The sequence below is a fragment of the Myotis brandtii genome, unplaced genomic scaffold, assembly GCF_000412655.1.
Source record: "Myotis brandtii unplaced genomic scaffold, ASM41265v1 scaffold186, whole genome shotgun sequence".
Taxonomy (NCBI): Eukaryota; Metazoa; Chordata; class Mammalia; order Chiroptera; family Vespertilionidae; genus Myotis; species Myotis brandtii.
This window is the reverse complement of record NW_005356905.1, coordinates 1,470,677-1,497,528: the sequence shown is the minus strand read 5'-3', so window position 1 is coordinate 1,497,528 and position 26,852 is coordinate 1,470,677. Positions and strand designations below refer to the sequence as shown.

The 26,852-nt window shown below is 40.2% G+C and overlaps 1 protein-coding gene and 1 pseudogene across 1 annotated transcript in view; one reads left to right on the top strand and one right to left on the bottom strand.

Moving 5' to 3' along the window:
- LOC102250813 (schwannomin-interacting protein 1) overlaps nucleotides 1–26,852 on the bottom strand; it is a 683,922-nt gene that overhangs the window by 506,117 nt on the left and 150,953 nt on the right. The window contains exon 4 of the mRNA XM_014537973.1: nucleotides 19,782–19,917. Coding sequence (XP_014393459.1) covers nucleotides 19,782–19,917 — 136 coding nt within the window. The remainder of the gene's footprint in view (nucleotides 1–19,781; nucleotides 19,918–26,852) is intronic.
- LOC102248712 lies at nucleotides 5,510–11,314 on the top strand (annotated as a pseudogene).

The window sequence follows — 26,852 nt, the reverse complement described above, 5'->3', positions numbered from 1 at the left end:
CTCCCACCATCTCCTCCTCCCAACAGGCCCAGCCCCAATCCGCTGTGATTGGGGCCAGGCTGACCAGACCCCACCCGTGTATGAATTTGTGCACTGGGCCTCTAGTTTATTTATAACACTTTCAATATATCAGGTTAATGGTATTGGCAAAACATTTCCAGAAATGTAACAATATGTATCAAGATCCTTAAAAAAATGTATAAAAAAATGTATGCTACTTATGGGAATCTCTTTTAAGGAACTAGAAGTGTAAGAATATATAAACACCCCCAATATGATGCTGTTGATATGAGTAGGTGTCATGGTTCAGTGAATTACAGCTCATATACCTATCAGAATTTGAGGAATTTTAATGGCATATAAATTAAAACATGGAGTTTAAATAGCAAAGTTCAAAAATATTGGAAATATTTCTTAAGAAAATATTTATATTTAATATCTCTCTATATAATTTTATATATTTATATTTAATATTAAATATATAATCTCCAGTGTATGTGCCTAATTCTAAGGAAATTCACCAAAATATTAATAATGGTGGTCTCTGTCTATTAGATTAAGGGTAAGAAATACTTTTAAAATGTTGTCCATATTTTCTAAAATAAGCATAGATACACATTATAATTAGAAAGAAATAAGCATTGCTATAAAATGAGACAGTCTTTTATAATGTAATTTAGAACATTATCTTCCAAAATATGTTGATTTTTAAAAAGGTGTCCTGCCATTATTGGTAGATTTCATTTATCTAAAAGCCTCGTTTCCTAAACAGTTTTAGAGAAACTAGTAGTCACTGTACTTAGTTTTAAAGTGCAAGTAGCTCCCTTCTTCCACCGACGAAGCTCAGATTTTCTGGTCTTTGCAAAGATGCAAAGTGTCTTTACTAAGAGGAAGCAGATTCAACGCTGCACCTTTTCACTCTCTACACTGAAAAACCCCTATTAGCACCTTTTTCTGAAATATATGAAGGAAATATTACTATTTTTGAAATATATATATATATATATATTTCCTCTATATATATATATAGAGGCACATATGTGGAAGCCTACGTTTTTGAAAATGATTCTGATCCAAATAAAGAAACTATTTAGAACCCTCCCATGTAATTATGATCACATAGCTTAACCGTTTGCCTGCCATAAGCATCTATAGACCAACTTTAAAATCATTTTTCGTGAGATTTTTCAACTGAAAATATTCAAGAACACCCGAATTGTGAGTAATTTATTTATTTTTATAATATTCATTGCAAATTGATTTTTTAAATTAAATTCAAAATATCGTGGCGTGTGGGGATGGTTTCCGTTTTGGATGCGTGGCAGTTAACTGGTTAAACTTCACATGAATAAATGCTTCCCTGGATCCCAACAAGTTTTCCTGCCTTTCTCTTCCTTCCAAAAACATTAAAATGAAGTTCCAAGAGTATATACTTCTTTCTGCCAAAACCGGTTTGGCTCAGTGGATAGAGCGTCAGCCTGCAGACTGAAGGGTTCCAGGTTCGATTCCGGTCAAGGGCATGTACCTGGGTTGCGGGCACATCCCCAGTGGGAGATGTGCGGGAGGCGGCTGATCGATGTTTCTCTCTCATCGATGTTTCTGACTCTCTATCTCTCTCCCTTCCTCTCTGTAAAAAATCAATAAAATATATTTTTAAAAAAGAGTATATACTTCTTCCTGTTTCTAATTAGCCCATTTTTTGTTCAGTTGGCAAATGTGACATGTGCAGAATGAATAGTTCTCTTTCAAAGAGAACCGATGTGGGAGATTTTGAACAGTCTATGGAAGGTTCCGTGACCTTCAATAGGGTCCATCTAGCCTCTCAAATAGAAGCTTCCCAGCCACACGGCCCACATGTCAGACAGAGAGCTCCCACCACACATGCGTACACGGATCACTCCTCTCCCATCCCTTTCCTGCTGGCACTAGTTAGAGGTGCTGCTCCAAGTGCGGAATGCGGGTATAGGCAGCCATAGACAACGTGTGCATGGCTTTTTTGTGTCTGTTGGTGGGACACTGGAAAATGGGTCTGGCACAGCTCATCTCTCACAAATGCTTAAAGCCATCCTATCACAAGCCCAGAAAAACACAGCTTTTAGCTGCTTGGTACTGAAAAATTTCAGGCAAATTTCCAGAAGCCCTCAAAGCTAATGTTGAATTGACAAAGTGCCAAAAACCTCTCTGGCATTAAATTCCCACTCTTTATTTTCTCCCTTCAAGTGAACAGTTGCTAAAACAATAATGTGATAATGCCACCCTGTGTTCCAAATATCTCGAAGCACCATCTTGTTAAGCTTCTCAGCATCCCTTTGAGACTAGTAGGAATTGAGCCAGCTGACTTACACATTTTACAGATGAAAAGGGTCAAATGTCTGTGCAATGACCATGTATACCTTATCACATAAGGTCCAAGGTCTGGATTTTGTTCTCAAAACAATGCCAAGTGTTATAGGAAAGGACCTGAAAAGCTCAGTGAGCATTAGAAAGGGCCAGGATATAAGTCTCACACAGGATGCTGGGTGGGGAGTGGGATGTGTGAGAGGTAATAAACTGGTGAAAGCGATAAAAACATATCCCAGGAGGGACAACAAGGCATAGACTAGGCGTGTGGCCAACTGGAATCAGTGAGAATTGACATGTTGGCATGCACCATTGGTAGAGCTAATGCAGCATAAGGGGCATCTTACAACAGCAGGCACAGTGGATCTGTTCCTTCTTTCTTTTTTCTTTTTTAAGTACATCTAAGCCCCCTTCCCATAATTACAGATTCCACTGTTATGGGAGTTACTGCAAGGGATAGGACTCTACCCCCCACTATGAAAATAACATCTCTTCTGTGAATCCTGGCAATCTGGCTTGAACACATGATCTAAGCCAGTCACTGGGATAGCCCTGGTTCAGGGCTCTGAGTCTGAAAGGAAGTGTCTCAGGGAAGCAAGGCACGTTTTAGAACTCCTCATGGCAAGGCAGCCACTGTCTCATAAGGTCAGCAGCACTCCAGCCAGGCTGTCCCTGCGGTATGCCTTTGCCTGAGGTTCCGGCCAACCAGTTTCCTTTAGTGCCTCCTTGTTTTCTGAGCCTGATTCTCTAGCCTCCTTGTGAATTCAGTTAGATAGCTGATACCTTTTTAACAAATTCATTTTTAGCTGGAATGAACTAGGGCCAGGTTCTGTGGTCTGCAACCTGGAAGACTGAAACAAGCATTGGCTAAGGTTATAGAGGAGTGAATGCTGAGCAGAGCTAGCAGTGCATGTTACGTTTGTAGCAGCACGAACTACAAGTTTGAAGGAAGATTCCTCCCAGGTAGAACAGAAGTCCAGATAGGGCAGAAATAACTATGGTAAGTGATCTCAAATGCATGCTTTGTCTTATTTTTATGTATCCCAGGTAGAACAGAAGTCCAGATAGGGCAGAAATAACTAAGTGATCTAAAATGCATGTTTTGTCTTATTTTTATATATCCAGTAGATAAAGTAGGACTCTATTTCCCAGTCACCCTTGCAGTTAGGTGTGGCATGTGACTGAGTTCAGTAAAAAAAGTGTGAACTGAGTGACGTGTGTGTCTGTCAGACCTGGCCCATTAAAACCTTCCACGTACACTGCTCCATTTCTTTTTCCCTTTATGGTTTGCTTTAGGGTGAAAGCCATATGTTAAAGGTAACCGAGCCTACACCATCCTGGGTTCTCTGAATGACTGTATGAAGGAGGGTCCATACATTGACCTGCTCATTGGTCCAGCACTGATACCTAATCAGGAAATAAACTCCTGTTGTGTTTGAGCTATTATACTTTGGGGGATCTATTTGCTACAGCATAGCCAAAATATACCATGTATTGTAAAAAATCTAGCTAATCAAGGAAATATTCAAATTCAGAGCAGGGCCAGAAGTAAGGTTGACTTGATGTTGAGCCCTTGAATTGATGGTCTACAGCTTCAGAATTTTTCCTGATTAGGAAAAGGACAGATAGACTCTCTAAGGGTAGATCATGCAGCTACAACTACACAGGTGAAAAGGATGCAAGCAAAAAAGCTCATTAGAGATTTGACATTCCTGAATAGAATCATAGAATTTATTAGAGATCAGTAAATTCTAAATTTTTTTGTTTCTGTTTTATGCATTGACATATCTCCATGCTAGATTATACCCTGATTTTCTTCCCCCCCACCCCCCGCCCCCGACCCACAAACCTGGTTTTCCTTTCTCAAATAGGTCCAAGAGATATGTCTTACTCTCCCTCCTGGGTGTGTTTTCCCCCCCAATCTCCCCCTTTCTTAGTCCTCAAATGGGTGGTTTCTTGGAGGGTTTAGTCAGATTTGGATAGTCATATCAGTTCATAGAAACACCAGTGGCTTAAGTATGTATCTAATAAATGTTTGCTGAATAAAGAAATTATTCTTGTTTTCTGCTTTTAATGAGACAACATTTACTAATGTCTCCACCCATGTTCAAGTTGAAAGAGATATCAGAGATCATCTAGTCCAACCAGTACACATACACACACCCTTCAACAATATAGAATCCCTTTCTACAGGATCTCCAACATGGACCATCCAGTCTGTGCATGCATATTTCTGGTAATGAGAAGCTCACTGCTTTACGGAAAAGCCTATACCATTGAACAACAGCTCCAAAGTTTAAATAGTTGTTTTTTATTTTAAATTAAGAAAATTTCTCCATAAAACTTCAACTGATTGCTCAGCATTGGGGTTCCTTGGTGACACCACATCCCAGTAGAAATTCTCTTGCCCAGGAGTCAGAAAAAAATCTGTTTTTTAGCTCTACCTTTGCAGCTGACCAGCTATCTAACGTTAGGAAGTTGTTTCTCCTCTCCTGAATGAAATTTCCCCAACTATTAAATGAGAGGTAGGAAAAATATTATATTTAAGTTCATTGATAAAAAACAATATTTATGACAGACACCTATTACACATCACTAGATAAGCACCTCCAGGCTAACTCTGATTCATTAGTTAACACAATTTCAGGAAGGCTACTTAACCAGCCAAAAATGTATTATTATTTTTCCACCCATCATTCTTTATTTTCTCCACAGAGATTTAAAAAAAACAAAAGCCCTTCAGAGTCATAAAGTCCATATATAATGCTATCCTTATATTTGTATAGTTCCAACAAAAGTTAAGTAAACATGGGCAAATTTGTATGACTTGCTCTAAGGCAGGGGTTGGACAAAAGCCCTTCAGAGTCATAAAGTCCATATATAATGCTATCCTTATATTTGTACAGTTCCATACAAAATTATCATCTTAGAAATGTGCCTGCTATATTTGGTCAAAAATTTAATTAACTCACCCCAATGCTTGGCAGGGCCAGACCAAATGATTTCACAGGCCTTATACAGCCCTCAGGATGGACATTCCCACCCCTGCTCTAAGGTATTGAAGCTTGATCTTCTTTTCTAACTATCCTCAAATTTAGGCTCAGTCTAGATCTGACCACTTCTTAAAATATAAAGATACTTATTTATAAATCATGGATAGTCAAAGGACATGTTTTCTATGCCAACACCATTATCTGCCCAGTACAGATCTGCCCGTCAATTCCAATTCACCCAAAATGAAACCCCAGGTGGAGAGATGTCTCTTTTTGACCATAGTGGTGAGATCACTGCATAATGTTAAATTTAAAATGGGTTTTTCCATCAAGATGGGTCTTATTAATGGAGTCATGCTGTGTAATACAGTGTGTCGTGTGCAGAAGAGCAGATGAGATGGTGTCAATGATCCACATAAGAATTAGCACAAGATCAATTAGGTAAAATGGAAATGGCCTGAATTCTTCTCCTAACTGCCCAACTAGATGTGTGCTTGTATTTCATGTGCTCCAGCTTGAGTTTACTTATGGGAGGGAGCCAGGTTCATTTAGAGGAACTGGCATTTGAAAGACTAGTTAAAGGGAGAAAAGCATGATATGCAGACTTATATCTTTCTGGAAGATATTCCAACTATTTGGAAGTCTTCCTTGGAAAGTCTTTAAGCTCTTTTCAGTTCTCTGAAACAGTTCAGCTTACGCCACCGTTTCTAGTAATATTTAATATAAATCTCCAATCAGTTAGGTCATATCCATTTAGGACCCACATGCACTGTAAAGTAGGACTGTCCCTTGGGAGTACAGTTCAGAGAAGGAAGGGACACTGACAGTAAAACATGACGACAGAGGACAGCAATCACTTGATGGAAATCTCGGTGCAGAAGCATCAACCCAGGATGATTCTTTAAGAAGTTGGAGAACTTCCCTTGCTCACCTGATGTCAACTGAGCCCTACCCATAATGCTCATAATGCTAGAAACTCACTAAAACAAGCTTAGGATCCATTGGAACCAACGGGGGTCCTGCTTCACTGAAATAATCCAAAGAATCCCCATTTCCCCCTGAGAATCTACTCTTTGGGACCTTCCTACAACACATTCCACTTTTGGTCTCTACCCTCCTGAACTGGTCCTATGGGAACTGTAGCTAGAAGAGCTGCTTCTGGTAGGAAGCTGTGGTGGGGCCAATGCAGCAGAAATGAGTCTGTGAGTATCTCAGATGTAAAAACTATTCCCCAAACAAGTGTATCTCTCTTAGTGTCAAGAAAGGTTGAAATCCGTAGTAAGAATCATACCTGCCAATCAGTTCCCTCTATGTTCAGCAACCCTGAAAAGCATCCTCAATAGGGTGGTTTTCATTAACTAAATACGCCCTTAAATCCCTTGTAGCCAAAGGTTCTAAAACCTTTGCAAGGGTGTATGGACCACACACACAAAAGAGATCCATGAGCACATTTTTACATTGGCAAGAAAAGCAAAATGTCACTCAACTAAATTTAAGATTGTTCATGCACATCTGCTACCACCAGACTGTTATAGGGGGAAAAAAAGAAAGAAAAGAAATGTGAATTGCTCACATAAATAGTTCTGGATATTTTTCTATTGTTCAGATGATTTCAACAATGATTAAAAGGCCACCAAACCAAAACATGTTTGTGGTCTGTCATACAGCAACAATTTTTGGTTAAATAAATAGACAACCATATCTCAACTAACTGCACAATGTTATTTTAGATTGTTTGGTGTTATAGATACATCACTAAAATATGTGTGGAAAAACAAGAAATATGAAACATTACACTTCTGATAGTATCATAAGTGAATCACATCTTTGAGAGACGGTGACAGAGACAAAGATTGCTAGAGAATAAATTTCTGAATCAAGTGCATTTACCCCATTTCAGAATATAAAGCAGATGCATCTTATCACATAAGCTGCAAATCCTCTAAATTAGAATGCTACAGTCTAATCAACCAGAATGATTTGTCCAAAGTCCACCACCCGCAGGGAATGGAGACAGTTTATCATAAAAGAACAATCAAAGTTTTAAAATCAGAGAAGTGCACTCAACAGTATGTGAAAAGCGCTACTTATTCATATGTAAAAATCAAAGCATAATTATAAAATTTGGGGAAATTAAACAAAAAGAATTGGAATAATAAATCTACCTTTCACTCTTTTCAAAAACAGAGTTCTTTTAAATATTAACATCAATTAAAGAAATCATCAGTGGATCTATTAAGCAAAGCTGACAAAAATGTATAACAAGAACTCAAATTTAAATTAAGTCACTTCCTCCAAAATTTTACACTCCAGACAAAATTTACCCAAAAAACAAATGCCAAATTATTGAAGAGTTAAGAAGCAGCAGCAAATTCACTTGGAAATCCTATATAATAGAAAGAATTCATTATAATTTTATAATGAATTAGGGGTTTAGCTAAGTAAATTACATATTATTATTGATTTGTACATATGAGGAGAACTATTGAAGGAAATAAATTACATATTATAATAATATAAAAAGATAGCTTAATTAGACTTTAAAATAAATGGTTCAGCATAAATAAATGTTCCAAACCCCACAACAGGCCTGAGAAAAGATAATAATTTGTCAAATTATTTTTATGACACTATATTCTCTTAGACAAATTTGAATAGTTAATTAAAATATCTACTGGGGGCATTCATGATAGCAATTCAAAGTATCTTTCTTCATTGTCTGGGTGATATCATGAAATTACACTTTTGACAGTTTTAAAGAGAGTGTTAAAAGGTTTTTGAATAAACCATTTTTTAAATTTCTGGTTTGAATAATTAAATTGGACTCTTTTGAAACTAATTACATATTTTCAATGATTCCTACAAGTCCTTCTGCAGTGGCCCATATCTAATAATTTTATAAAAAGATCTATCCTTACCACTTAGTATAGTCTGTAGTTTATATATCGTATATCAGTAAATTTAAAATTTCATAAGTCATCAAATATTCTCTATGTGTCCTGACATTAGAATACCTAGACATTTTCTCCTTTGGTAACTGAAAGTATGATCAGCAGTTAGAAAGTTTAAAACTGTCCTTCCCAATGAGCAAAAATCAGAAACTACTTTCTAAAAGAGAGCCTTGTGTTTACCAAGGGCAACAATCTCTACATTTCAAACTAGTTAATGGGTATGTGAAAATGCTATTTCCAAAGCAATTGCAAGGCAATTACTTTGTGGTGAATTAAAACAAAAACTCAGATACTCAAAATTCAAAGCACCAAGCATCCACATACCAACATATACAATGAGAAAGTAATTTTTCAAATTACTGTACTAACACTTTCTAATATAATATTTTAAATGGTTAATCCTGAATTTAAAATCTAATGAAGGCCATCACTTTTTATAGCTTAAATTTATCCTGGCTTGGTTAGACTTTGGAGTTTCCTCTCTCTATCTATAAAAATACTATTCACCTAAAGTAGGTGACAAGTGTTTGTAAAACTTACACTGTCCGACTGCTTGCTGTGGTCACAGTCCCATGTCCTCGCATGCTGTCCAGACCTCTCCATGGTGCTGAACAGTTACTCTTGCCCATTTGAGAGGAAAGAGTTTATTGGAACCGGCTTTGAAAGAAATCCACCATGGTGCTGAACAGTTACTCTTGCCCATTTGAGAGGAGTTTATTGGAACCGGCTTTGAAAGAAATCCATAGAGGGCCTGCCGCCTGTGTTAGCAAGTAAAGGTATCTGAAAATTTTCTGTAACACATACTACAAAGGAGAGGCTTTGCCCTTCAAGTTATCAACCCCGATGCTCAGGCAGCTCAAAGATTCTGGGGCATAAATCTTCAGGTATTGACAAAAGAGAGAGAGAGAGCTCTTGGGAACTGGAGTTTGCTGATTTTTGTCAGTGTTCTTCAAATTGAAAAAACACATACAGAATACAAGGCTACTCAGAGAACAGAGGATTCCAGAAAAGTTCTTGATCTTAATGCAGAAAACGAGCTCCCATTAGTCCAAAGCAGCCAATTCGCTCCATCCTATCATAACATGCACTTTTTGATAAGAAATGAAATAAAGCTCAGAATTCCACAAGCCACTGCACACACCATGTAAACAGATATGCGTCCCTCCAGCCCGGCTCCTGTCTGCTGAAGACTGTCGCAGCAGAAATCAGGCTCTTGTGGCTTTCACAGATTATCTCCTTCTGAGGCTGAAACGCGTAAGGAGCCACACGACACCCAATGATGTCATCTCTAAAGCAGGTCACAGTTGCTGCTGTATGTAGATGAAGTCCTTCCAGGGAGTGCTTGGCATAGTGATTTTCTTGAAAATCTACTTGTATTAAATAGCACAGTCTTCTATCAATATACTTAACCCTATCAATACAGTGCTATGAAGAGAAAATCAATTGATTTCTCACATATGCAGCAGAGTCTCTGTTTAATGTAAGATCAGCTCTGGCTCTGCTTTAGGAAATGAATAATGTAACTAACTCATGGTGAATACAGTGAAGAAGGGGTTTTCCCCCTCGGAGCTGTTTTGGGAACTAGAGGAATTGTGGAAAGATAGAATCTGCTTCTAAAACATGACAGAATTTTTAGCAGGTTAAAAACAACTTACTCTTTTAAAAATCAATCCATAAAGATTACAAAATAAAAATGAAGGCAACTGTCTTCAACTCCTGACAACATTTTACTTAATGGAACTTAAAAAAAATGTTTTATAGATGTTAAAAAAATCTTACTATCTCTGAAAAATGTATGTTTTCAAATGTTGGTAGAAAACTTTCTTTAACTCATTATTTTTAGATGTTTTCTAGCTCTGAATAAAGTAACAAAATTTTAACTACATTGTAACCAATCTGTACATGTAAAGTAATAGCTTCCTATAAAATAATATATATAATATTATAGGATGTGTAATAATGAGAAATGCCCATTTCCATTCTGTGTAATGTATTTCTTTTATCTTTCTCAGCTATGTATGACACATCATAATTTAGGATTTTTAGTCATATCTGACATTCCTGTCAGCTAATAGTTAAATCATCTAATTTCCATCATGCCAACTCTCAATAATCCTGATAGTCAAAGAGAAGAATAACTTCAATCTAAGCAGTGTTTATTGAATGTATCCCCTTTTCATAAAAACCAAAATGCCCTGTGTCTGGACCCATCTTCTGGCCCATAGTGAAATGCTCCTTAGTGAAATGCCCCATAGTGAGATGGCCCACGACGAGGTACCACACCAAGAGGTTTCGGCCTCCACGAAAAGGTGGCCCAGATCATCGGGATCTCAGTGGATCTGAAGAAGTGGAACAAGTCCACCGAGTCCCTGCAGGCCAACCTGCAGTGGCTGAAGGAGTACCGCTCCGACTCATACTCTTCCCCAGGAAGCCCTTGGCCCCAAGAAGGGAGACAGTGCTACTGAAGAACTCAGGTCGGCCACCCAGCTGATCGGACCAGTCGTGTCCATACGGAACGTGTATCCCCTTTTCATAAAAACCAAAATGCCCTGTATCAGGACCCATCTTCTGGCCCATAGTGAAATGCTTCTTAGTGAGATGCCCCATGGTGAGATGGCCCATGACGAGGTACCACACCAAGAGGTTTCGGCCTCCACGAAAAGGTGGCCCAGATCATCGGGATCTCAGTGGATCTGAAGAAGTGGAACAAGTCCACCGAGTCCCTGCAGGCCAACCTGCAGTGGCTGAAGGAGTACTGCTCCGACTCATACTCTTCCCCAGGAAGCCCTCGGCCCCAAGAAGGGAGACAGTACTACTGAAGAACTCAGGTTGGCCACCCAGCTGATCGGACCAGTCATGTCCATACGGAACATCTACAAGAAGGAGAAAGCCAGCATCATCACAGAGGAGGAGGAAAACTTCAAGGCATTCACCAGTCATTGCATGGCCTGCGCCAATGCCCAGCTCTTTGGCATCTGGGCAAAAAGAGTCAAGGAAACTGCAGAACAGGATGTTGAAAAGAAAAAATAAAGTGCTGTTGGTATCTTGAAATAAACACCATGAAATGGATCAAACAACAGATACCTTCCTTGAAAAGCGTAGTACTCTGCCAAGTTTTTTTTATCAAGAATAAAAAATCTGAGGAAGAGAAAACTGAATTTCTATACAAACTCTGCCACTGAGAAAATTCTATTAAAACAACAGTAATTGTTTTGGAATTAAATCGGGAGAATTTTGCCTCCGCACCTCCTGAAACTAGGTATGCAATGCTAAAACCTCAAAATTAAATCTTGAAAAATATTGACCACCGAGAGGTTCTGGTCATGTAAGTTTCCTTACTAAAGCTGATGTTTTTTGCAATTTCTATAGATCAGTGTTTTCTATGCCTTCACAATGAGAAGGTTGCCTAGAATATTTTTAAAAATACAGAATCCCAGGCCTCTTCCCAGATCATTCTGATGCAATACATCTGTTGTGGTTCTGGAATCAGCATTTTTTAAGTTCCCAAAGTAATTCTTATTTGGAAAACACTGCAGTAATTAATATATTACATTGTATACAATCATATAACAATCCAAATCAGTAAAAATATTTATGACATTTGTCATGATAAAAGGCCGATTGTTGCTACATGAAGCATCCAGTCGGGGGGTGGGGGGTGGCTCTCATCTTCCCATCTCATCAGGTTTCTAGGAGGAAGCACTTTCCTAAATACTCCCAGTCTCTGATTTCCACCCTTTAATGCTCTCCATGAAGGCGGAAGGAGTTAACTGGTTGAAGGATTAGGCAAAGGAACTCAGCAGCCCAGGATTATTCTCCCTCCATTTTTCTATGGGATCCACCTCCCTGCACAAGATCTGTGGGGGAGGCCGGCAGCTTTCAAGTGTGTCCTATGATGGGTAGGCTTCCTTAAATCCGAAGTTCAGTGGTAGGAAGCCCACTGGAGCCACAAGTCAGAGTTATTCCCTCAAATCCAGCTTTGACAGAAAATAAAGCTGAGATTTTGATATCACTTTGCCTAAATCTCTTATCTTTCAAAATAAGTTCTGAAATTAAGAAGCTAAAAACAGTTACTTATTGACTCCCTAAAAGCCCATATTCTAACACTGTTATCCTGTTGCCAAGACTTGGTCTTCATTTACCCACTAGCCAGTTACTGTAACAAGTTTTATACATGATCTAACTTAATAAACTTTTCATTTGCATAATACAGCTCTATGATACAGGCCTATAAAAAGATGTCCTATGTTAAAATTGCATAAAATTGCAATTCCAAATACATTGTTCAGCTCATATATATTATTGAGTCATTTAAAAACAAAACAAAACAAAAAAAAAAACCTCTAACACTTGGAATTTTCCTCAACAACTATTAACTGTAGGATAGTGTTTCCTGAAGTTTTCATGGATCAATAGTTCAGTAAGGTGTGACTCTTAATGAGTTTCATGGTCCGAGAAGCTTGGAAAAACATAAAATCAAAATACCCTTCCTGCAGATTGGAAATGTTTGTTAACTAGAAGGCTCTAAGACAGTGGTTCTCAACCCTGGCTGCACATTAGAATCACCTGGGAATCTTTTTAAAATCCTGATTTCTGGGCCTCATCCTCCGGAAATTCTGTTTCTTTGAAATAGGACTATTCTATGACAATGGTGAAATACAACACTATATGTTTGGCAGTCAGCCACGATTGCAGAAGGTAACATTAAGGACCCAGCAATTTTAGTCTTCTTATGATCAAACAAATCTTGAGGCTCTAGAGTTTTACTTTACCATAGTCATAATAATTTCAGTCTTGAACATTTTAAAGGTGGTATTCACATATATCCACCATGGCTATTAACCAAACAATAAAAATCTCAATAAAGCCCCCCTAGATCTCTTGACTTAGACAAACTGGCCAGGAGATAAGTGCCTCATTAAATATTAAGGTGACTTCCAAAAATTGTAACTTTGGTTTTGGAATCATTTTTATCAAATGCAATATTTATCTTGGAAATGGATAAGACCAAAGGGGCTTTAAGTTCATTTCTAGGTGGCTGCTTCTGAATTATTTTTACTTCCAATCACTGAAAGAGGCCGGCCAAGTTTTCCACTTGTTATTGTTTGGTTTTTGCTTTTTACTATATTTTATCCTCTGTCATGGTTGTTTACTTGTTACTAGAGCAGGGGTGGGCAACCCCTGGCACGCGTGCCAAACATGGCACGCCAGTAACTTTTGCCAGCACGAGAAACCCTCTCTTATAATCTTCCATTTACAATTTTTTTCTTAATATCGACTTTTTTATTTTTCAGATAAATTCAGTGTAGGTGCATCTTAGATAAATAAATAATTTTACATAACAAGTTATCTTAAAGACCATAGACATGGATTGACGAGAGAGGGGAAGAGCAATTTCTATGCCTCTGCCTTAACTCTCCCTGCCTTCCTAGATCCGACCAGTGTTTTGGTTTCATCCACATACGCTTGTGAATCTTTGTTCTCAGTGATGAATTTTGTTAAGTCTCGTAATAGGAGTAGCCTGACGGATGAAAGTAGTAGCTCGTGCATATCTCTGAAGGTCACGAAATATAAACCTGATGTAAAATCTCTGTCATCAGTGATGCAGCAGCAAAAGTCCCACTGATAATATCAAACGGAGTCATAAAGTTTTCTGTCGGACTATCAGTGTACATGTATACATTAAAAAATAAATGTATTTTTCATCATCATATACTGTGTTTTTGTCGCTCGAATGAATTTTATTATTTCTTCAAGGTTCTTCACATACATACACCTTAAGAGATATCAAATAGGTGTAACATGTTCTCAAAAAATTAGCATTGGCACACAGAAGAATTTTGAGTCAGAGATTTTGCTGGTTTTGGCAAGCACTCACAAAAAGGTTGCCCACCCCTGCAATAAACTTTCCAGTTCCACCCCATCCAGTTTCTCCTTGGATCCTAAAGCTTCTTTCATGCCCACCTAATGGGTATCATGCCGATTTATAACAATGAAAGTGGATTTTGTAACAGAGGGTGCACTCTGGGTCTAAACTAGGGGTTCAATACTTTATCTCATCTAAGCTGCAGAATAAAGACAGGACTCACATGAGGGCAAATGTGGACACTGGACTTGAGGTAAACTACAAAGAGAACAAGTTCTTTCTCCATTCTCTTTATCAAAATGGGGCACTTAATGCCTAGGTTTTTGAATCTATACTCACAGGTCAGTAACTCTGAGGCTGCTAAGGAGGATTTATTATATTATTATAGATGAATAAGTCAGATATCAAATAGCAAATTGTCAATTTTGTATATTATTCTGAACCCTGGAAATGCTCAATATTAGCAGTGTCTCAAAAAAAACATGCTCATTTTTAAACCTATCAAGAAAAATGTCCTCCAATCATTAAGTTAAAAGGATAATTATGAAAATAAATGTATACTATCACTCATATTCAAAGACATAAAAAGAAGAGTGTCTGTGATGTAAAGATATTTTTATACATACATATATTCATTCAAACTGTTATATATAATTATATGTCACATAATATCATTTCTAAGACTTGTGAAGAGAAAACATTGGTTCTGTAAGTGCCTGGTTCAAAGAAAAATAGATCCAGTTCTGTTCCACATATGATTCTATACTGCATTCCTTGAACCAAAATTTAAGACAAATAGACTAACAAAGAATTTGCTATTCAGGGGTGTGAGAATTGGGGTGCTCAGACACTAGAACTCATGGGGCTTAAGTTTATAACAATAGCTGGGCATAATACTATAACTTGGTTGTGACCTGGAAAATCTAGGTTACTAAATTATTAGGTAGCACAAGGCTTACATTCTCTATAACTTTATAGCTTTCAAGGTTATATTGGAACGGGTACCAGGGAATTCCTTTTAGGGCCTGAGTTCCCCCCAAAAACAAGTGCGACTTTGTAAAAATACTTTCTCCCTTCAGTCACTAGAGTTTTCCTGATGTGTTTAAAGCCTGGAAATTGTAAATCTCAAAAAAAAAAGGAAATAAAACTTGAAGGCTAATAAAGGAGTTTGAATGTAGGTGCACATGCACATTTGGCAGATGGGCAGTGCTGGCTCTTGGTAGTATACTTGGGAAGGTTTGGTGGGCCACCTGGATGCCCCTTGCTAACTACCCAGCTACTCTTGCTAAAAGCCAGGACCACTCAATCAGTGCCATCGATATGAGGGCTCCACAGCCTTCTTTCCAGGTAACGGGGTCTTCAACTGGCCCAAACCACTGCCCTTGAACCCGCTCAGAACTGCAATTCTTCCTGAACAGGAGAGCATCAAGACCTGGAGGCTGGGGTGTGCAGCTACTGGAATGGCACTTCCTACACTGATTTGCCTGAGAGGTAAGGCCAAGTAGCCCCATTCTCCCCACCTTGCTACAGATCCTCCCATGTCTTCTTCCTCAGGTCTGAAGGGAAGAAAATGATCTAGGCTTGCTTTAACTAAGTATACAGGTTTGGCCTCTCAGAAGAGGCCACTCATTTAAAGGCAAAAGGATTTGTACCTGGTTTTACCTTTGGATCTTGAAAATTAGTCTTTAAAAGGAGCAACACTAAAATAAATGCTTAATTTATTACTTTTATAATGTGCAGCTCCAATCTCATAATATACATACACATTCTGAATACACATCATGTGTGTGTGTGTGTGTGTATGTATGTACGTATATATATACTCATATTCTATGGGATAATTTGATTCTCACGGATTCATTTGGTGAATCAGAAACAGGCACTGTGCCTCCCCAGTTGGAATCAAGTTAAAAATTCCACCTCTGTTCTTCACAACTGTTCCTCAGCATTTTGAACACATGGAGTGTTTTCTAAGAGCAGATTCAGAATGGGCTAACATTTATGGAGAAGCATCATGTGTCTTGTTTTACATATGTAGTGCCATTTAATCTTCACAGTGACTCTAACTCATCTCTGAGATGGTTGTTATTTCCAGTTTGCCGACGAAGAGGGACCTGTCAGGTATTATGTCTTAGACTCACAAAAATAGCAGAGAGCTGCTATTTTAAGTCAGGTGGTCTGGGGCCTGACTCTATGAGCCACACTGCTCCCTACAGGCCAGACCATAAAATATGGGGAACCAATGGCAGAAAGTGGGCATCGCCAGGAGAAAGGCTGAGGGAGATGGAGCCAATCCAAGCCAAATGGGACTGAGAATGTCTCCAAACAATTCAAAGATTTTTCTGGATTTATCTGCAGGAGTAGGCGAATTATTTGTGAAAAGGTTACCAGTCTAGTTTAGAATATATCATACTATACTTTCTTTCTATGATATCCTATGAGGCAAATTACAGATTTCTCAGAGCTGGGAACTAAAAGAATAAGTGTTTGGTCATATGAAATTGATTAATGAAAAGCACACAACGCATTTTCCACCGTTCTCCTCGGTGCAATCACAATATTTTTAGTGTTTTTTTTTTATTTTTAATTACTTTTTTCTCATTTTGATACCTATGGTAACAGTTATTATTCAAAATTGCTATTTCTTTTTTAAAATAGATACCATGTTCCTTTTCTTAAAAAATAAATGATTTCAGAGAGGAAGTTGAGAGGGAAGGAGAAAGAGAAACATCAATGATGAGAACCATTGATTGGCTGCCTCCTGCATGCCCCCTACTGGGCATCGAGCCCACAACCCAGGCATGTGCCCTGACCGGTATCAAAATGTGACCTCCTGGTTCATAGGTCGATGCTCAATCACCTGAGCCACACAGGCCAGGCTCAAGATTGCTATTTCTAAAAACAAATTTTTCTGTTACCGCATGATACATTGTGGTATAATGGTACTTAATATGCAAATTGCTAATAATACTTAATATTATCTTCCCTCCTGTTGCTCTTTCAATTTGGCATTGAGCAGCTGAGGCTTGAGGTTTTAATCAAAGAGCATTAAATTAGGCAATTTACAAAATCAAGCAAGGATTCTCTTTTCAATTATTTAATTCACTGTTTATACCTATTAAATTGTAAAATAATCTTTAAAATTCATTAACTGATTGTCTCTTCCAATGCTTGACCATGTCTAAACAGTCTTTTTTCCAAGTGGCACAGTATGATAGAATAGTGCAGTGTGTGGGCTCCAGTCAGATGCGTAGCCCAGAGCAAGTTAATTATATCTCTAAGTCTCATTTTCATCATCTGTAAAATGGAGATAATAATTATTCATATGGTCATTGAGAGGATTAAATGAAGTAATCCACAGAAAGCATTAGTAAAGTATCTGGTATTTTTTTAAAAGATTTTTAAAATTGATTTTTAGAGAGGGGGGGAAGAGAGAGAGAGAGAGAGAGAGAGAGAGAGAGAGAGAGAGAGAAACATTAATGTGAGAACAAAACATCGATTGGCTGCCTCTCACAAGCCCCTCACTGGGGATCGAGCCCAAAACCTGGGCAGGTGACCGACGGAGTACAACCAACTGAGCCACACCAGCCAGGGCAAAGTACCCTGCATTTAGTAAGGGCTCCGTTCTTATCAAGATGATGAATTTGGGAGCTCATACTGAGACATTACTGTTGATATATGTTGTAGAGCAGAACTATTCTTTTTACTTAAATATATTTTTATTGACTTCAGAGCGGAAGGGACAGGGAGAGAGAGATAGAAACATCAACGATGAGAGAGAATCATGGATCGGCTGCCTCCTGCACGCCCCACACTGAGGATCGAACCTGCAACCCGGGCATGTGCCCTGACTGGGAATTGAACTGTGACCTGGTTCATAGGTCGATGCTCAACCACTGTGCCACACCAGCAGGGCAAGCAGAACTATTCTAAATCTATATTAACCATTGTGCGTAACCAAAACAATCGGAGCAGAAGTATGTGAAAGGCTTCATTCTCTGCTCAGCACAGGGAGTCATCCAGGTCAGCTGGTTATTAGAGGAAGTGCATCTGTTTGTGACAGGTTAGCCAAGGTGGGAGTGCATGGAGAGCAAACACAAACTTAAACCCACAGGCACTGATTTCTGAGATTGAGTGTCCATCATTCACATAGAATCTTAAAAGCCTTTTAACTTTCACCTTCTATTGACCTTCACAGAGAAGGTATCCCAAACACTCAATTTTCACATTGTTTTTCACTCTCAAATCAAGACTTAAATATAAACTCTACTGAACTCAACCATTTTCCAATGTGGTTCATGCGCGCCCTCTAGTGATATACTAAGGGCAACTAAGACCATTCACTCCCCCCAAAAACTCTCTTAAAAAGTGCCGATTCACTAAGTATTCAATTTCTGCTGACAGCTAAAAATAGATTTTCTGCCACTGTTATTTGCACAGCTATAAACTCAACTTACTGCTCTCTCTTTAGAATCAACAGCTAGATAAAACTGTTCATTAAAGGATTTTCTGCCACTGTTATTTGCACAGCTATAAACTCAATTTAGAATCAACAACTAGATAAAACTGTTCATTAAAGAATACACAATGCAATCATCTGAAAACATTTCGAAGTAACCTTTGCGTGCTCCCAATGTGACTACATTATTTTGGCTGTTGGGAAACCTTTTGACAAATAAGAGGATTACAAAGTTGTTAAGGAATATTTTTTTAAAAAATAATACCCTTGGATAGTTACTTCATTTTTCTTCCTACCCTCTTCCAGTATTCCAGTAACTATTCATAAATTATGACAAAGGCTAAATCTGCAAAACTCTACATTATAATCACCTAATCATTTATTTCCTACCACACTTGGTTGTGGTCATTGTTTAAATAGAGACTTCCAGCAGGTTGTTCCTCTCCTTAACTCTGTACCCAGGGATCTTAAACTGGTGGCCCTTGGAACAAGTGTGGTCTGCAGACATGGTCTAGATATGTTTTAAATTTTCTTGTTGCCGACATTTAAAATTCTGGATTTCTGGCCTCCCCTGAAGAAAGAAGATGAATTTTGACAAGAGCCATCCTGTATCCCTACACAGCAACCCACTTCCAGGAGCTCCACGGGGCTGCCATTCAGGGGAGGCCTGTGTCCTTCAGTTAGCGCACACTCGGCCCCCATCAGTCACACGGGTGACTTACCTGGCCCCTGTGGGCATTCAAGTTGTAACCTCTGAGTTAGTAATCCTTTTCAATACTTTCTGTAAAAGTTCTCTTTATGATCTTTACAACCAAACTAATCTCCTATGATATTAGCACCACAAAACACCACCAGAGGCACAGACTAAATGGAGCATGCTGTTATAAAGAAAAGGAAGGTACTCTCGGTAATAGAGGAAGGCAAACACATAAATGAGGTTGATGTCCAAGGCATCATTTCCCTCAGAGTTGATACTCTGTGTTTATGAATCATGTCTTCATTTGGCGACAGCAAACCCTCACCGTGGGTTCACATTCAGCAAATAAGCAATGGACGTCCTCCAATCACAAGCCACCCGCTCACATCCCAAGATTGCTCTCTTGGAGCCAAGGCCCCGGTGATCAGGGGATTGGCCTGGCCGGTCAGACCATGGAGAGGAAAATGGCACTCACGGGTGTGCTGCTGTCGGAGAAGGTGTTCATGCTGACGGAGCTGCTCAGCTTGTCCGAGGACACGGAGGGCGGGGACGGGCACCTCTTCTCCAGGGGGTCCTGCCGCTGCAGGTACTCGCGCCACGCTCGCTGAATGCTACAAAAATAATAATAACAATAATAATAATAATAATAATAAACAGCACACACACTGTCACAGCACACAGACTTAGCACAAGGAGTCTGAAGGAAGTGGCTTTGGAGCCGGGGAAATGGCACACACAGAATGTGGCACAGAAATCAGAAGACCCGACTGTCTCTCTGTTTTACTGGTTTGACTTTCACAGACATGACTAAGCTCAATCAGTCCACAAGTATCAACTGAGTCAGAAAAAGTCATCCGTCAAAGTGAAACTGCTCTGCTCATGTAAATGTACTTTGATCTATGGAACACAAAATCTTTCCATTTCTCATCTTATATTTCAAATGAGAATAATGCACAGGCTGACAAAACACTTGCTCGTTCATTCAGGACAGCACTGTGGAGGACTGTTCTGTGCCAGGGTCAGCCCTGGGCTCTGGACGATGCAGTGGCCCTGCTCTGGGACAATATAGGCAAGAGCCCTGTGGTCACGGATTTTACAGACATAGAGAATGTTTGATAAATAAAGAAATGGAGAAGAAAAAATATCTGAGAGCATTATGTACTACTCAGAAAATTAAAGTAATGTGCGATTAAGTGGCTGCTTGAGATTTCATCTAAGGAAACTTTTTATTTTATTACTTTACTAGAGGCCTGATGCACGAAATTCGTGCAAGAGTAGGCCTTCCTTCCCTCGGTTGCAGGCACCAGCTTCCCTCTGGCACCCAGGACCCGGGCTCACCTCATAGCCCCAGCTTTGTCTGGAAGGACAGAAGAATGTCCTTCTGGACATCTGGTCTAATTAGCATATTATGCTTTTATTATTATTAATTATTTTATATTTTTTATTGATTTCAGAGAGAAAAGGAGAGGGAGAGAGATATAGAAACATCAATGATGAGAGAGACTCATCGATCAGCTGCCCCCCACAAGCCCCACACTGGGGATTGAGCCCACAACCTGGGCATGTGCACTACCTGGGAATTGAACCATGACCTCCTGGTTCATAGGTCAAAGCTCAACCATTGAGCAACACCGTCCAGGCTCTAAAAAAACTTATTTCCTATGTTTAGTATCCAAAAAATGTCATCTTCTGCTCTGGGTAATAGAAACCGCTTCTTTTTTATATATATTATATAATTCCATTTATTATTATTTTTTCAATCTTTAATTTCTTTATTGATTAAGGTATTACATGTGTGTGCTCATCCCCCCATTAATCCCCAACCCCCCCCTCACTCATGCTCTCACCCCGCTGTTGTCTGTGTCCATTGAATGGGCTTATATGCATGCACACAAGTCCTTTGGTTGATCTCTCCCCCTAACCCCCACCCTCCCCTACTTTCCCTCTGAGGTTTGACAGTCTGATCGCTGCTTCTCTGTCTCTGCATCTTAGAAACCTCTTCTTTGTGAAAGCTAGGTGATTTTTTCCCACTTGGACTGGCTTGTAATCTTAGTGATTAACATCTAGATTTTTACAAGTGATCAGTGAACACAATCTGTCCTCTCCAGGGAGTGAGCTGAACATAAAGACCAAGTGTCAGGATTCAGCCTTTTAAAATAGTTACACTAATTCTTTCACCATCTCCTCTAGACTCCCGGAAGCGTCTGATCTTCTATAATTCTTCCACATACAACTGAAGTCATTAAAGTTGTTTCTGTATAAACAAACTGATTTTCTTTCATTTGGCTCGAATGGTTCAAAGACGATCAATTTTCAACAGTCAGAGGATATAAAGAACACAAAAAATGCTACCACCTTATTGAGTGTGTCTGTGTTCCCTAATTTATTAAGGCTCTGCGAGTTACAACGCTCAAGGAAAAGTCCTGAAGCTGCAGTGAAACGATACCTTGGTATCCGAGGCCAATTTCTCTGAAACTATGAAATTTAACTCTCAGGGGCCCTTACTTACTTAGAGGCCAGAAGCTTCTGCTAGAGCCTACAAGGCTCTTCATGGTTTATATAAAATTGCAAAGGTAGATATGTTTTAGGCTTTTTTTTAAAAGGGCCCTCTGAATTATATATACTTTAGGTCCCATTAAAGTAGGATCTGACCCTGGTGTGGGTTCTAGGTGGTCACTGTTTCATTATGTGATGCATCCTTTGTTATTTTTCTTTGGTTTAAAGATTTTCCGCATAATCTCAAAGAAGGCCCTGTAAGACTGCATGCCTGGGTCTTGTTGCTTCTTTGGGGGACACATTTTATTGAGGAGTATTAATCTTTTGGAAGCTGTTAGTGGTTTCCACATTCTCCCAAGCGCTGGAAGTGCTGAGTAGCTGAGTGTCTCCCAGGGTCCTGCTGACAAATTCTGCCCCTCAAGGGCTTAAAAACCTCTGACATTTTAAAAGTGATTTTTAAGATAGAATGATCTCTCTCTCTCTCTCTCTCTCGCATGTGCTAGGGATTCCCCCCCCCCCCCCCCCCCCCCCCCTCCTCCTTCCCTCTCCTTCTCTCACTCTCTCACCTTGATTATTCAGAGAATATAGAAAGAGAATAGTGGCCACTTGAGATATTACATTTTAGCCTGTTGAGCACCAGAGGGCAGTGTGACACCTTTAAAGAACATAACACCGCTGATCAAAACTGAGGTGAGGTCTGCACGGGTGGATTTGCACTGAGGCATCCCTCCTAGCTCTATGGAATCTGGAAAGTGATGTATCAGTTTTCCTTAAGTCAGAGGTTAAGTATTCAATCTTCTTTTCTTCCAAGTGGATGGATAGTTTCTTCCTTTTTTAATTTACAAGAGAATGTGGAAATACTAAAGACATGAAGAGGATCCCAGATGTCACCCGAGGCCAGGTGAGGGTCGGCTGGGCAGTGCCTGCTTCTGGTAAAGAAGAATCCCATAATTGGGTTCTGTCACCTTTACAAGAACAGTCAGAAATCTGAATCTCACATGAACGTTACTAGCTCTCCCATCTTACTAAATAATTTTTAAAAGTTCAAAACAACACATTATTATCAAGTAGACTGAATTTGGAGATGGGAAAAAGAGGACACCATCAAAAAAGGCCACAGGAGACAATATCTAATTACACACAGCTCTTTTTGTGTGTATTCTCCCACTCAATCCTTACCACCGATGAGCTGTCAGGAGGGCACTGTTACACCATAGGGGCAGGTTTTGCCTGCCCAACATGAGTCTCTCCTTCTTTTGTTCCAGCACCATTTTCCCATGAGTGTTGGGTGGAACAGATCTTACCCCTGCACTGCAGAGAGCAGCCTGTGTGTTGGGGCTGACTAGCCAGGAGGCAATGGCATGGCTCAAGTCAGACCAAGGCAAGACTGCTGAGAAAGAAGCCCCCTTTCACCTGGAGAGTTTCAGCTGGTAGGAGATAAGCCTAGAGCCGTCCATGGCCACTTTGCCACAACGTTAGGGAGCCCCTGTGAGAATGAAGAAGATGAAGAGCAGAGCTTATAGAAGAAGAAATGCAGGTGTCTGATGACCTTTTTTCCACCACCTGAGTCTAGCTGTGCTTGAGGCACATTAGGCCCTGGGTCTTTCTGTCAGGGGCTCCAATATAACCTCTCTCTATACACATTAGTCTGAATTGCAACAAGAGTCCTGGCCAAGTTTCGGGGAAGAAGATGGAACTAATGGACAGACCCATACTTGGACCAGATTCCCTGTGTCCCCACCGCACTGTGCTCCCTCCTCATGGTTCAGCGAGACAGGTATACAGCAGGAGCAAGACGTGGGCATGGTCGTCACATTCTGACTTAGTGGGTAAGCAGAACGCCTATTTTCTTTACATCCCTGTGTAACTGTCTACATGCAACTAAAAGTGACTCTAACATATAGGTCATGTTTTCATTACTTGGTGTCTGCCCCAAGCCTGTGTCCTGACAAACCTGCCCAAATGCCAGGAAAGGGCCCCTGCATAGCCCTCAGGTTTCCCACAGCATCCCGCACCTCTGGCCTGTTTCTCCTCCACTCCAGTTTCTGCCTGGTTTGCAATTCCTAACTTCAGCTCCTTACTTTATCAGGAAGACTACTTAGCTCCATTTCATGAAGGGTTTTTCCAAAGGTTCTATCATTTTCTTTCATTGGGAACACATTCCTTTGTTTCCTTATTTTTGCATGACTCTGCATTGGTTTCTATGCATTAGATCAGCGGTTCTCAACCTGTATTTGAAGCTGTATTTGAAGCACATTGACCCCCTTTGGCGGTCAAACGACCCTTTCACAGGGGTCGCCTAAGACCATCCTGCATATCAGATATTTACATTACGATTCATAACAGTAGCAACATTAGAGTTATGAAGTAGCAACGAAAATAATTTTATGGTTGGGTCACAACATGAGGAACTGTATTTAAAGGGCCAGAAGGTTGAGAACCACTGCATTAGATGAAAACAGCCACCTCTCCTAGTCAAAGATCAGCCTTCTGAAGGAGATAAACATCATTCAACCCTGCCCTAGCTCTTGGTTGTCTCTCAAACCTTTGTGACTGTCCAGGCAGCCTGTTATTTTTCACCGCTCCCCAATGTTGAGGGTGTGCCAAGACCAGTCAGTGATTCAAAGAAGAGGATCTCAGTCAGCAGCTGGATTCCAGCTGACTGGAAGCCAGACACGCAGGCCCCAGTTTTTAAAGAATACAAATATACATCCTGCAGGACCACAAGCATAAGTCCCATGATCCACCGGAGCACGGACAGCTGGCGATATGCTCTGGGTGACAGTTGCAAAAACCAGGGCTCTAGACAAGTGTATAAGCTCCTTTTTGGAAGACACCAGTGAGTGGTAGCAAGGCAAAGGGAGAGCGCAAAGCTGTGTCCCCCAGCCCACGTTCTCTGAGAGCAAGCACCCTCGCAGGCTCTAGCTGTGTGCCTCACTGAAGCCTGCCCGGAAGCTCCAGGACAAGTAGGCCTCCTTCACAGAAAGAGTGCACCTCCGCTCACCCTCTGACTGTCTATGCAGCATCCCAAGGGGTGGTGGCCTGTCAAGAACTATCTCTACAATTGTTACAGTCCCATGAGTCCAAACAACTCAAGCCCTCTGGCCACTATAGCCAGGAAATCAAGAGCTATCCCCTGAGCAGCAGCCACAAAAACCAGGTCACCAGACGTAAAACCAGGGCACAGGACATGTGTAGAAGCCCCCCTATGGGAGATGCTGGTACTCTGGAGTGCGGCAGAGGGAGGGGGCAAAGATGGGGCGAAGATGGGGCTCCCTGGCTGGAGCCAGGCAGGGGGGAGTACAAAGATGGCACTTACTGAAAAAAAAAAAGAGTAAGAAAAGAAAAAAAAGGAAAAATAAAAAGAACAAATTTAAAAAGAGAGAGAGAGAGAAAGACGGCCCCTACCTGCTTTAGCAAGGCAGAGGGAGGCAGGAAGATGGCACCAGCCAGACTCCATCCCTGGAGAGTATCCCAGCAGGTCCTGCCCCTCAGACCTGTGCTTTAAAATTAGCAAATGCGTCTCTTTCACCTAGAGTCTGGGCATTTTTCAAAGGGCTGCTTCTGCGCTGGGCCCTGGGGAGGGTAAGTCTGGGCACAAGCCCTTTAAGAGCTGCTCCTCAGCCCTGGCCAGTGGCTCCGTTATTTGGATACCCTCCTGTACTCCAAAAGGCTGTGGGTTTAATTCCTGGTCAGGGCACATACCCAAGTTGTAGCTTCAGGCACGTACAGGAGGCAACCCACCGATGTTTCTTTCTCTCTCTCTCTCTCGCTCTCTCTCTCTCTCTCTCTCTCTCTCTCTCTCCCCTCCCTCCCTCCCTCTCTCTGAAATCAATTTTTAAAAAATAACACATACCCTTGGGTGAGGATTAAAACAAAAAGAGCTGTTCCTCAGTTTGCCTTAGCCCATGGGTCTCCTGGGCATGAGCCCAGTTGGTCTTCAGAGCCAGATTTTTGGGGGCTTGTCTTTGTGGTGCTGGTCTTAAAAGTTGGGGTGTGAACCTTTTGCTCCTCAGGAAGAAGCTCCAGGTTTTGAGTTTCCTCCCAACTGTGAATCATTGCACTGGGTGGTTAATGGCCTTTCCTACCAGCTTCTGTGTGGTTTCCATTTTGTTTGGTCAATGTGAAGGAGTTGCTCCGCCAGTTTTCAGGGTTTTGCTTTCAGAGGAAATAGTTCCCTCTGTAGCTGTAGCTTCTGCTGTATGCACTGGTGGAGGTGAGTTCATCATTTCCCCCCAGAAAGTAAGTGCACTTAGAGTGATGTAGGTTTTATGTCTCATTAGCTGTGGCCTTGGGCAAAGTACTAAGCTTATTGGCCTATATTTTGCTTATCCACAAAATGAGAATAATAATAACTTCTTTGTAATTCTTGCAAGGAGTCAAGGACAAGGTTTCTAAGTCACTTAGCCCCAAACTTGACAAATAGAGCTCCTGGATAAGTCATTATAATTGCTTAAGACTATCAATCACTTTCAAGTATTTTTAAGTAACATGTGCAAATTATATCCATTGATAGGATATGCAGGATTCCTGAAGATCTTTACTGGCATTATTCTATTAGCCCAATTTGATGTAAAAATGTACTTGAAAAGGTGTAATTGCATGGAGAAGATACACTAGGCTAAATGCTTTTCTTGGATTTTCTCCTTGAAAGGTCACTATAATCATTTACGACATGGTCAGTGTTTGCATTTTATAGAGGAGTGCAACTGAGGCCCAGAGAGGTGAACAGTGCTCCCAAGGTGACAGGGGTAAGGAGCAGAGCTGGGATTTGAACCTAGGTTTCTCTAACTCCAAAGTCCATGCTCTCAACCTCTCTTTTCTTAATTAAACTTCTGACTAAAGTTGTTAGTCATTACTCTTAAGCAAATCCAATTTAATAAGGCTTTAGTGAGAATTATCTTTGACATTTTGGAGGGAATTCTTTTCTTTCTCCTGTGTGTGTCTCCTTTTTAGAATCTAAATGTTTCATCATTAAATCACACATATTAATAAAAATGAGAGGAATTGAACAATTTAATGAGAAAACTTTAAAAAGATTATTTGTATG